Genomic DNA, 11,833 nt, shown 5'->3' on the forward strand with positions numbered 1-11,833 from the left:
GGGGTCCAGGGTCATAAAGGCGCTTTCTACCTGGTTCCCGTCTCAAATGAAATACCACTCCTTAGCTCTTACAAATCCATCCAGTATTTGGCTGAAATACAGCCAGACTGCCTTATTTTATGTGAAGACAAGGCCATGCCTTTGATGTCCAGGTCACGTTGTGCAAGACAGCATTTACTTTATATGTATGTTTGAATAATATATGTTAGTCATTTGTGACTGACTCTTTCTCCTCTAGGCTCAGCCCAGGGATGCGTTCAAAGACAGTCGCCATTCCAGACATTTGGAAGGGAAAACTATAACCCATTTCTCAAGGAGCTCTCAAATATCTTGCACACACAGTTCACATTTTCTCCTGAACTTGTACTTTGCCAACTTGAGGAGGAGGAGGGAGCCCTGAGCTGAAGGACTGGAGTCACAAACCAGTTCTTCAGCATCAGTGATTTTTTGGGGTGCTGGTGAAACAAAAAAGCAATTGAAGTTCCTTCAGGGAGTAATTTTAATTGGTTGCAGATGAATCAAAACTAGGTCACACTAACTAGGTGTGGCCTGTGCTTTCAAGCCTCAGAAAGTGTGTAAAAAACTAGAGGAGCAGTGCCGTAAAGGAGGTGAGGAGCCAGAGTACAGCCACTACGAGCAGGATGGCATTGATTGTACTGCCTCTCACCACACCCACAACCACACTTATTTCTCCTATTGCCAGACCAACGGGACAGCAGAAAAAGTGAAAGTCTGTTAAAACAGCAGCCAGCAGTGATGGCCAAATCAGGAAAAACGTGAATACCAGACAATAATTCAACAAGCAGGATGTTTGCTTGAGATTTTGGATGTTAAATATATACCTATCACTTGGGGAATTAGTCATAGCTTTCCATATCCATACATTACACAAGTCTGCTAAAACCTCATGCAGTGAACTTTCTGGGGGGCAGGGAGGAGCTAGCACAGCCAGGCAGTGAGAACAGCCGCTCGCACCTCCTGACTCCTGCCATAGATCACTCTGTTCCCTTTTCAAGGCAACGGCAATGTGGGCACAGACTCTGATAGTGCAGGCTTAGGCCTGGGGAAGCACCGCTCCCCAGAAGCCATTGAAGGTCAGAAATTATCCCCTCCCTCGCTCCTGACTTGTTTCAAAGTTCTGCAAAGCAACCCCAAATCCATCCCAATCCCCACTCGCTCACAAGGATTGCAGTGATTGATGCCTGTTCTGTATTCACCCAGCATAGGTGAGAATAACAGAAGGAGGTATGTGTAGGTAAGAGGAACTAATCCCCTCCTCCCTTTGGACCCTCAGAAATATTGTCACCTATGTTTTGAAGTATTTATCTTTTCGACAAAAATTCAAAATAAATCCACTTCTCCTCCCCACCACCCCCCCTGTCCCTGATTATGAATTATTTGGCACTGGAGCTAAAAGATGCAAAATACATGTGGCCAAATGTTCTTGTTTATACCTCTGCAGACTTTTTTCTTCTTAGGAAAAAAAGAAATTACAGAGGAATGAGCAAGGAAGAAAATTTGTAACTTACACATTGCTGCCCACAAGTGTACTAGTGACTAAGCCACATAGTTTAAAATATAATAGCTAACTGTGAGTTGGGCCAAATCTATAAAGGGTGTTAATGTTTCCTGGAAAGGGTTTTGCAGTAAGTATGGAGTCATGTAGAATAATTTCCTGTAGCTTAGGAACTGTACTTCTTGAGAAAATGTTGCTTTCCAATATGTATAATATGTAGCTGTACCAGACATTAAGCATTGCCCTTATTTTACTGGGGAACAAGGCAGGTTCAAGGTGAGAACCCATCGATTTCTGTTCCCAGGGAAGGTACCAGTTGTGCCATGTGAACAGCTTGGAGCACCCTCCAGGAGCCTGCTTCTAGTGAGGGAGCCAAGAGATTAACATGCAGAGGAACAGAAACCTAAATTTTTACTGCAGCACTCCTTCAGGTATAATGCCCCATCAGGATTGCTTCTGCACCCCTTGTCATATCAGTCATGCAGCCCTTATAAATGATAAAAACAACTAGATTTGACAAGTCACAAGGAAGTATGTCTCTCTGTATTTTTGTGTATTTCAGTGTCTCTTTTATATTTCTCTCTGTGTGTTGAGTTTTATCTCACTCCTTCCGGTTTATATTCACTGTGGCAAGAAGGAATCTCAGCAATGTGCAGGCAAGGCAGGAGGACTAGGCTCCAAAGAAGGGTGTTTTTGAAAGGGGGTTTGAGCTTCATCGCATGAAACAAAGCAGGAAAGTAACTTCTTCCATTAGTTACCACAAGCACCTTCACAATCACGCTGCTGCCACGCTACTCACTCTCGCACTGCCTTTCTCCTGCAACACGCACCCAGTCCCAAGGGGGCTGCAGCCCCCAAGCTGAGATGTGCACTGCTGGGAGAGGTGCCAGTGCTTGCTGACTCCCCCCCCAGGGAGACCAGGAGGAGACCAGCTCCTCCTGAGCCTGCAGAGGTGCCTGCCTGAGCTGCACAAGTGGGGCTGTCATGGCTTAGAAGAAAGAATAGACTTTCTCATGTCTTAAGTTCTGCTTTCTCACTTTTCCTCAACCTTTTGCTGATTCGTGTGTTCACTGCCTTCAGGGAAAAGAAGGGCAATTAGTACAATTCTCTTACAAGATTTCTGGTTTTATCTGAGTGTCGCAGAGGAGAAAGTTGGACTGTATGAAATCTATAGGCTCAGAAATATGACAGATGGAAAGAACCCAAGGAGTGTTAGTGAGACCTTAGGTCTCACAACTTTTAGCGATTGCATGACAGTGGCCGACTCAGGATTATCTCAGGATTATCCTGACCTTAGCTTTTCAGGGGAACTCTCTTGCTGAAGGCAAGCACTGTTCAGCTATTGAAAAGCTATAGCCTCTCTCTCTGGGAAAGAAAAAAATTAGAAACAAAATCTTATACTACGTGCTCTGGTCAATACTATGCTCTGCTCTCATATCTACAGAGCACTTAAGTTTTTTAAGAATTTTCAGATAATAACCATTAAATCCTTGCAGCAGTTATCTTTATCTCATGGAGAGGGAAAAAGAGACACCTGAAATTTAAACTGACCTATGTGATCTTCCTGGACAGAGCAAGGATGTAACCTTGCAAATGTTCCTGCTATCTATCCCTCAGCTTAATCCCCTGTACAGTTTGCGAAGACAAAAAATAGCAAACCACACTCCCAAAGATGCTGCAAATATTTTCTTTCTGTTGCAGCTTCAGGAGAGCCTGGTCTCTGGCAGCAGACCTCCTTAAAGTACATCTCTCTCTGTAGGTGTCAAATCTTTCTGTGCATGTGATGCTCTGTGTCCATCCTCTACAGGGTCTGCTTCCTGGTAGTGCTCCAAGGGTTTGATCCTCCACTTCAGGTCAGGATTCATCCTGTATGCAGGCATGCCTTGCATGTAGCTGTGGCTATGGCTCTCAAGCACTGCTGCTATTGTGGAAATGAATGGAATTAGTCTCTAGTGAGGGACACAACTCTTAACCGAGATTCCTGTTGTATCATACATGCAACAGCCTGCTGAGTCATGCACCGCATCTGCCTGTGACAGTGCAGAATGCTGCAGGGAGCACATTAACGAAACACCATTTAGGGTGAAAAGACTTGTCTTTGTTATCTTCCAGTGGCACACTAGTGCGAGAATGTTAAAATACTGTATTAAGTTAGTTGTTATAGGAAAGGGAAAAGAATGATGCTTCAGAGTTATATGTCCACTAAAATTGAAGTTTGGATAGTATGCATTCAGAAATAATTTTATTTTCCAGTAATGACAATATGCAATATCATGTAAGAAATGAAATTGAAGAATTGATCTTATTCTTCAAATACAGGATAGCTTCAATATTAAAATTAACATATAAATTTAGCATCAATCTTATTTCCCCACTCACGTCCGCTGAGTAAATGCACATAAAGAATGAATCACTGAAACAGTATACTGAGAGAATCAAAGTCATTTTTCAAAGGTGTCAGCACAAATGTGAGGTGAGCCTGTTCACCAGTCATCCAACAAATGTTGTAGGGGTGGCCCTTCAGGCCCATAAGGAGGACAAGTCGGGGATCCCCGAGGGGGAGCAGCACAACCGCCAGCAAAGGCAAGGCAGGGAGGAATTTGGGGCAGGACAGACTCATTGCACCGCGCTTACCCTGCACCCTGACTCTTTCCTTATCTACAGGTATGTGAGCTGCTGGAGAATGTGAGCATTTCATTAGGGCTCTCCACAGCATTCCTCTGAGGGAGAAATTATTATTGTTACTGTTTACATCATCGTTGGCCTTATCCACCTTGTCACAGCTAGAGGTTAACGAGCAGGGATTAAGCAGTGTGCCCCTGGGGCAGCTGCCAGCCTCTGCAGCGTGCACTGCTCCCGTCTCTGGTGGGCCTGCACAGCTGCTGCTGACAAGCAGAGCCGTGGGCAGAGACAGCTTCCCATGGCATTGCCCATTGGTTTTCTGTGCACCCACGGAGGATTGACAGTGAAATCACCTGCCTGACAGGAGAAAAAGCAGCCCCGGGGCACCCCAGAGAGGCACCTGGGCAGCTGCTCAACCAGGAGCAGAAACTGTGCAGAGGGCAAGGGGTGAAGTTCTCTTGCTCCAAGAAAGCCACAGCTGCTCTAGCACCAAAAAAAAAAAAAAAAAAAAAAGAAAAGAAAAAGGACCCCTTGGTTTCTGGGCTTCAGCAGAGACCTCGCCAGGCTCGAGCCACCTTTCCTGATGCTTAAATTCACGTTTTCCACTGGGTGTTCCTGAGCATCAATACCTCCAGCTTTACCCCTCCTCACCCACACGTCTTCTCCCTTCCACAGCACGATTTGCTCCGACGTGGAAATACCCTTTTTTACCACAAGATGGAGCTGGAAAACGCAGGGTTTGGGCGCCGTACCCGCAGCCCTCCACCCGGACCCCGGAGCCGTGGGAAAGGATGCTGCACCGCCGCGGGCGCTCTGCAGGCTCAGGACGCAGCCCCGCTGCTGCCAGCTGAGGTGACACAGCTGTCACCGGCCCCGGTAAAAGCAGGGCCTGAGCCAGAATGGGGCCCACCAGCTCTAGGGTGGCCGCCGCGGGCCCCGGCTGGATGGGGCGCCCAGGGGTCCTGCAGAAAAGGGGCTCCCTCGCCCCTCGGTTGCCCATGCTGCAAGGGTGGGAGCGGGTGGGCATCTCCCACCAGCACGGCGTGGGTCTGAGGAACAGGTCCCAGCACTGTGCCGGCAGAAAGAGGTCCTGCCAACACGCCAAGGGATCCTTGCTGTGTGGCGGCTAGAAGATAAAATTATATTTGCCTGTAGTGCCAGCCTGGAAAATAGAACTGGGTGAATAAAGTAATTTATCAAAGATATCGTTGCAGGCCAATCCGTATTTTTTAAAAAAATTAATCTTCTGGAGAGTGAAAATATTGTGTGGTCAAACAAAAAACGTTGTTCAACATCAAAACTTGCATTTTTTATTTTGAACACATTTAGGTTTACTTTATTTAAAAAAAAATAGAATTGTGCATTGAGTCAAAAGATAATTTATAACACTGGACAAGGATTATTTTAACTTGTTTGCTTTTTCAGAAAACAGTTTATCAAAAGAGATCTAATCAAAAAATCATACGGCCAAATCTGTGTTTTTCACCACAAGTATTTAGAGTTATAATTGTTCACTCCAGTTTAGCCAAGGGTCACCTTTCTTTGAAAGATGTGTCCCAATTCCAAGATGCCAAAATTCTGTTCTCTGAAAACCCACAGGCCATAGTGTGTAAGGTCACTATGAGCTGTCGCAGGCACCACTGTCTGGTCTTTCTGCTGGAGATGATTGGCCCTCTGTAGAAAAAAAAAGAAAAAAGAAAAAAAAAAATATTTCATTCAATGTACAGGGATGCCTATACAAAGGTTTCTGCTGGAGGGAAATCTGCTTGGTGTGTGAGCTCAGAACCAGAGCTCCTGGACCTATCTGCTCTAATCTAGCCTTTGACACTTAATTCCTCCATGATGTTGGAGCACAGTGTTTCACTACCTCATCCCTTTCTGTTTGCAAGATCAAGTCTATTTTGCCTATTAGGTTTTTCTCTGGAGTGGCTGGAAGATGAATTTGTTTACAAGTGCCATGTGAGTACAGGCAAATCTGTCAGTACAAAACTGTAATTCTGCATTTATGAAGATTTCAGATGTTTTCACATTTACACTTCCATAAGAGAAGCTATTTATTTTCTTTCCTCCCTCCACCTGCCTTTATGTCTTTGCTCTGTAGCATTATCAACAAATTGCTTTTCTGAACAGGTTGGAAAAATACGCAAGAAAAAGTATCTTTCTGTTCATTTATCCCCTAAAGAAAATAAAATAATTATTTATTTTATTCTCCTTTTTGTGCGTGTTCAGTACCCTTATAAAATACAAGATTCACTGGGTGCACAAACCTTACAAAATATGAAATGCCAAATGAGAACACAGGCATTTGTATCAGCAATGACACCAGATAACATGCCTGATATATATTACATTTTTAAAGCACATCTGCTTTAGACTCCAACTTCAGGGCAGCCTCAATTGTTTTTGAAGTGTGGGACTAATCCATACACCTGACAGGTCTGACGGCCATTTCATCTGCATTCAGAGGTGTCTTTTGGAAAAGCCAACTGTCAAGCAGATGCGGTCACTTATGAACTGTTGAAAAAATGGCACTAAAACCTTAACAAACTTCTAAGTGGACAATTAATTTAGTAGCATTCCTCATCTGAAGCAATTCCTAATGTTACTCTGACACACCTAAGATATGCAGTGTAATCAATGCATGCAAACATGCAATAAATTGTTCCAAACCATTACATTTCTAGATTTAGGGAAGTTGCCATTTGGCTAAACATTATTTTAAAGAAATACCTGCTATTATAACCTATCTCCTTTTTTCTACTTCTACAGTATAGGAAAAAAGATGCTTCTGAAGCATCGGGAGAGACTTTTTTTCTGCTTGCTGTGACTGTAGCAAGCTCTGCTTTACTCAGCTGAGCTTGGAAGTGTCTGCAGTACATACCCAAGAGACCTCAGCTTCCCTGATGACAACATTTGCCTTATCTCAGTCGCAAGCTACAAGGCAGGGAAGCAGAACCTGGACTTGGAAGAAGAGGCTTCCCTTGACTGCAGTTGCTGGAGCTGGACATTTTAACCTCGGCTGAGGATTAATCAGCTCTCTATCTTCAGAAATGTTATTTGCCCAGTATAAATGACATAAACCAAGATCATCATCTTAGTTTATTTTTCTAGAGTCCTTAGCATGCTACATTAACCTGACAATGTTTAATCTTGTGTTCATTTCACAATACACTTCATGCAATTCACAGCTGTAATTGGTTTTACACTGACATTACACATTTTGACCTAGACATGGGAAAAGAATAACTCTTAACATTATTTCTCTGAAAAGTGTTCAAGCTCAAACGGCGCAGAAGCAGCTCATGCTAGTTTCATGTGCATGTTTCTTTCTTCTGCCTTTTCTTTCACTGCAAGGATGATCACTGGCATAAGATTGTTAAGGTCCTTGTTTTAGTCCATTTGCAATTGAACTACGTTTGTGTGATTTCTTATGTCCTGAGGAGTTCTCTCTTATAAAACAGCATTCAAGTATTCTGGTTTAACATCCCCATTTTTCTGAGTTAAGGAACAAAGTAGACCTTGGGCTTCTGTTTCCATCATGAGTCTTCCAGAGTCCCATAACTGATAGCCGTAAAGTCTTCCTTTGTAACACACACTCAGCGCTAAAGCCAGAGTATTGCTATTTGGCATTATCCAGTGAAGTGCAAGAAATTAAATAAGTTATGTCTTTATTGCTATAGTACAATACCAAGCAAAGTCACTTTTTAATACAATTGCAAGGGTTTCGTAGAGTACATGTCCCTCCTCTTAGGGCCCAGTAGTTCAGCTGCACTGCAAGTATCACTTAGCTATCACATGTCGTATGTCAGTCTAAGAAGATGTGTTGAGTATTCTTGAGTCTGAAGAATCAGACCTTTCATCATACTCATCTTCTGTGTAAATCGGTTGCTTAGACACAATAGGACACCCGTCATCAGGGATTGAGATCCTAGGATCTTCTGACGAGCGGGAAGGAAGGACAGGCGAGCTTCGGAAAACGCTGGCTGAGTTGCTAGAGAAAGGACTGACATACTGGGACCGCAGCTGGTACTGCTGCTGCAGCGTCATGGTGTTCCACAGGGTGACGTCATTGGGCAGGAACGGGCTGGACTGGTTTCTTGCCAAAGTGTTCCTCAACATCAGTGGGTAGCGTGGTGGCTGAGGGAAAGGGTGCTGCAAAGGTACGGCCAGAGGATTTGGCACAACATTACTGGAATCAGCAGAGAACCTCAGTGTGTCAGGAACCCTAAATGCTGAGCCCACGGACCACTTGGAAGAGGAAATAGGGTACGAACTCAGCGTGTGTTCAAAAATGTGCCCATTGGAAGGCAAAATGAGACCATCGGATTCTGCAGAAGTTCTCTCCCCACTGGCCACCGAAGACCGACTGGACAGGAGAACCTCTACAGCACTCACCAGATCACCGCCGCACCCCTTCAGGATCAACTCCAGCACAGTTGGCTTTTGGTTAGGGAAGATCTTTTTCAAGACTTCAAGTGGAGGTCTGTTGGCTTTCAAACTGAAAGGTAAAGAAACTGTCCCGGAAGGACCTTCTATCAGGAGGTGGTTCTGCTCTGGGTGGTACTTGGGGCTGTCTGGACGGCTTTCTGTGTTCCCACCATTTTTCTGAACTGCATAACCAACCTCATCCACTGAAACAATTTCCGGGCTTTCTGGGGTGAAGCAACTTTTGGCTTTAGTCATGTCTGGGGAACTCCTTTGGTCTGTGTCTTTGTCACTGTAGGTCTCAGCATTGTCTGCTCCACTGGCATCACCCAACCGCTCCTCATTCATGTCTGCAAAGAGAAGGCAGATAAGTTAATGAAAACCTGAGGCCAAAAGCTTTTACAGACATTTGAGGATACAGTCTTCTTAAAGTGAACAGAGCAGGATCCTAGAAGGAAAAAAAAAACGTTTTTCACAGAGATCCTGCTAAAATTAAGGTCTATTTGCAACATCTCATGAGAACGAAACTGCAGAAGAGTACTGTGACCTGGTCTAGGCATTTTATGCTGCCTTATAGATGTCTGTCTCATTCTCCCATGTACAAGAAAAGAAGCAGTGGTCATTTTTCTGCTGCGTCAAATATGCCGTATCAATCCTTTCTCACTGGTTACAAGGCAGCAACACACCACCCAAGTGCAGGCTTTCTCAGAGGAACTTCAGCACTTTCACATCATAATTCCTCACTAGCACCATCTCACCGACTGTGAGCTGAAGATATCCAGAGGGCACTTGGGAGACCAAAGTTCCCTCTGCAAGTCCAACAGCGTTGGTGGAACCACTCTATCATGACTACTGGCTGAAGGTTAAAGAAGTCTTCAAATAAGTCAGTGTATTCCAGTTCAGGCTCTGCAGAAACTGTTTCCTTCCCCAGCAAGAATCACAGGCTTCTCCTCCAAACCCTGGAGCACAACTGATGCCTAGAAAAATCTGGTTTGGAGAGGACCTCTGGAAGGCATCTGGTCCAACCTCCCGTTCAAAGCAGGAGTAACCTAAAATGCCGAGGAGGTTGCCCATGTCCCTGCTCAGCTGAGTTTTAAATAATTCCAAGGATGGCGACTCCACAACCTCTCTCAGCACTTGTTCCAGATACCTTGCTTTGTGTGTGCTAAACTAAGAAGGGCAAAAGCTGAGTACAGGGCCAAAAACAAGCCCCTTGACCATGCTGTCTCCAGGTAGACACTCAAAAATGGGGATACCCCAAGTCTCTGGTCACTTTGGTAACACCTGGCCAGAGTATGGAAACCTTTGAAATAAGACTGCTTGTCAGAAAGAAGAAGAGAAAAAGAAGAAAGGTTGACAGCTTTCATAGTTTATGCACAAGAGGGGCAACGTATTTGCTTGAAATTGTTCACAGTCATTTCCCAGGGACGCTGTTCTGCTGGCCTCCCTCAATACAGCACAATGATGATCTCCCTGGGAAGCATGAACGTCTGGGGAAAGGGTCGCTGTCCAAGCCGCAGCTGACTAAGCCTGCTTCAACTGCTTTTGAACACACATATGTGAAAGACTACCTGCAGAAACCAATACAACTATCTGCTTGGTTTCCCAAGCCCCTGGTCATCAGCCCAATTAGATAAAGAAGCTATAAGAAGCAAGGCTCCCAAAATGTGCTGATGGCCGCCCCTGCCCGATCACGATGGAACAAGTTAAAGGCACACAAGCGCCTGAGCCTTGCTGCTCACCACAGACAGCCGTGCCTCCCTCTCGCCCCAGGAACGGGCAGGGCATTTCCCCATGCAGCGGGCTAAGCTTAGTGTTGAACAGATCAGCTCTAGACAAACTCTACTAGTGCAATTTACACGCCTTGAGAAAGGAGTCAGGGTCTGAGAGCAAGCCTGCACTGAGCGAGAAGCCACTATGTTTGCCAGAACGGGAGCTCTAAATAACCATGAGATCCTGGCAGAGCACAGCCTGACAGTCAGCGTGGCAAAGGGAGTTTCTCCACATGAGGATGGCTGTGCCAGGCAGAAATGATGGGCCATCCTACAGAGCTGTGGGATGCTGCTAGTTTGGGCTGCGGAAGGTGAGCATGGGAGTAGAGCTGAGCAATACAGGTGTGCTTCTGAAGATCTCGCCCTTCTCTTTTAGCAGGACAACCTGTTTTGGGTACCCATTTTTATATTGGTTATGATCTCTGTCCAGTGCAAACAGAGAAGCAATAACCCTTCATGTAGGTATATTAGAGAGAAGGCAGTGTATGTATGCTCTTCTTTGTACACTCAGTGCATCAGTCTTGCCGTAGCAGCCAAAGGGGAGTGCGGGAAATGTTTGCCGCTAGCCAACTGGCAACGTGTATCCTTTCGAGGAGGTGGAGACACCTCGGCATAGCTCATCCATTATTTGAAAAAACCGTGAGGCTTACACTACCTATCCCTCCTAATCCCTTCATGTGTTCATAATGATGCTTTTATGACAAAGGACAGGATGTTAAAAATAATTCACATCCGAGTGAATGGGCAATTTATACATCGAAGGCTTACCGGGCAGTCTGAGGGCAGCTAATTACCTCTGTCGCTGACTTGCCAGAGATAGAAAGGCATTTAAGGGAGATGATGGTCCTAATTTCCACATAAATAGATTGCACTGTGGTACCCAATATTACCAGATGGACCACATGCAGGTAACCATATTTCAGAACTACTGTGCTTTTCCAGTGTATCTTTATGAGCTGACAACAAGCATCACTGGGGAGCAAATACGTGCTAAAAAAAAGAAATAGACCAAGATTAGATCTCCCTAATACACTCCCTGATGCTGAATAATAATTATTTTTGAGATATTTCAGGTTTTTTTAGTTTTCAGTATCTTTAAAAGTATCCTTATGAGGCTTGGCTAAGAATTTTCTTCAAATTCTGAAAACTCATCCCACTGAAGTTTGTATCTTTATCATCCGCAGGCTGCACAGATCCCGACCCCTAGCCGTGCACAGGTACATTCTCCTCGATCAGCTCAGGTCGTAGCGGTGCATCTCACCAGACCGTGAGGCTCACGGGGTCAGACCCGTAAAACGAGATCTCGGCGGTTTACATCAAATGCTGCTATTAACGCCAGGCTGGTAAACGCTGAGTTTGGATGCTGTTGCATTCACACACACCACCACCACCACCACCACCACCCCCGCCTTTCTGAGAGCTTTTCCCCCTGCCGGTGTCCGGCGGTCTTTCTCGGCGTGCTCCAGCCCCGGGCCGCGGCCGTGCGCGGTGTCACCCC

The 11,833-nt window shown here is 45.2% G+C and overlaps 1 protein-coding gene across 1 annotated transcript; it reads right to left on the minus strand.

The window, feature by feature from the left end:
* Positions 1 to 7,751: 7,751 nt before the first annotated feature.
* DMRT3 (doublesex and mab-3 related transcription factor 3) lies at positions 7,752 to 10,351 on the minus strand. The gene is made up of 2 exons (XM_009327296.1): positions 10,306 to 10,351; positions 7,752 to 8,913 (listed from the first exon to the last, which is right to left on the minus strand). The coding sequence occupies exons 1-2, from the start codon at positions 10,349 to 10,351 to the stop codon at positions 7,949 to 7,951; spliced, it is 1,011 nt and encodes a 336-aa protein (XP_009325571.1). The 3' UTR covers positions 7,752 to 7,948.
* Between the last annotated feature and the right edge of the window lie 1,482 nt (positions 10,352 to 11,833).

The sequence above is a fragment of the Pygoscelis adeliae genome, unplaced genomic scaffold, assembly GCF_000699105.1.
Source record: "Pygoscelis adeliae isolate BGI_AS28 unplaced genomic scaffold, ASM69910v1 Scaffold26, whole genome shotgun sequence".
In the NCBI taxonomy this organism is placed as follows: Eukaryota; Metazoa; Chordata; class Aves; order Sphenisciformes; family Spheniscidae; genus Pygoscelis; species Pygoscelis adeliae.

Bases quoted from the DNA above. Each gene is read 5' to 3' on its own strand.
- DMRT3 (XM_009327296.1), bottom strand. From the start codon at position 10,351: ATGCCCTGCCCGTTCCTGGGGCGAGAGGGAGGCACGGCTGTCTGTG. The intron at 8,914-10,305 runs GTGAGCAGCAAG...TTCTCTTTGCAG, and splicing joins GGGAGGCACGGCTGTCTGTG to ACATGAATGAGGAGCGGTTG.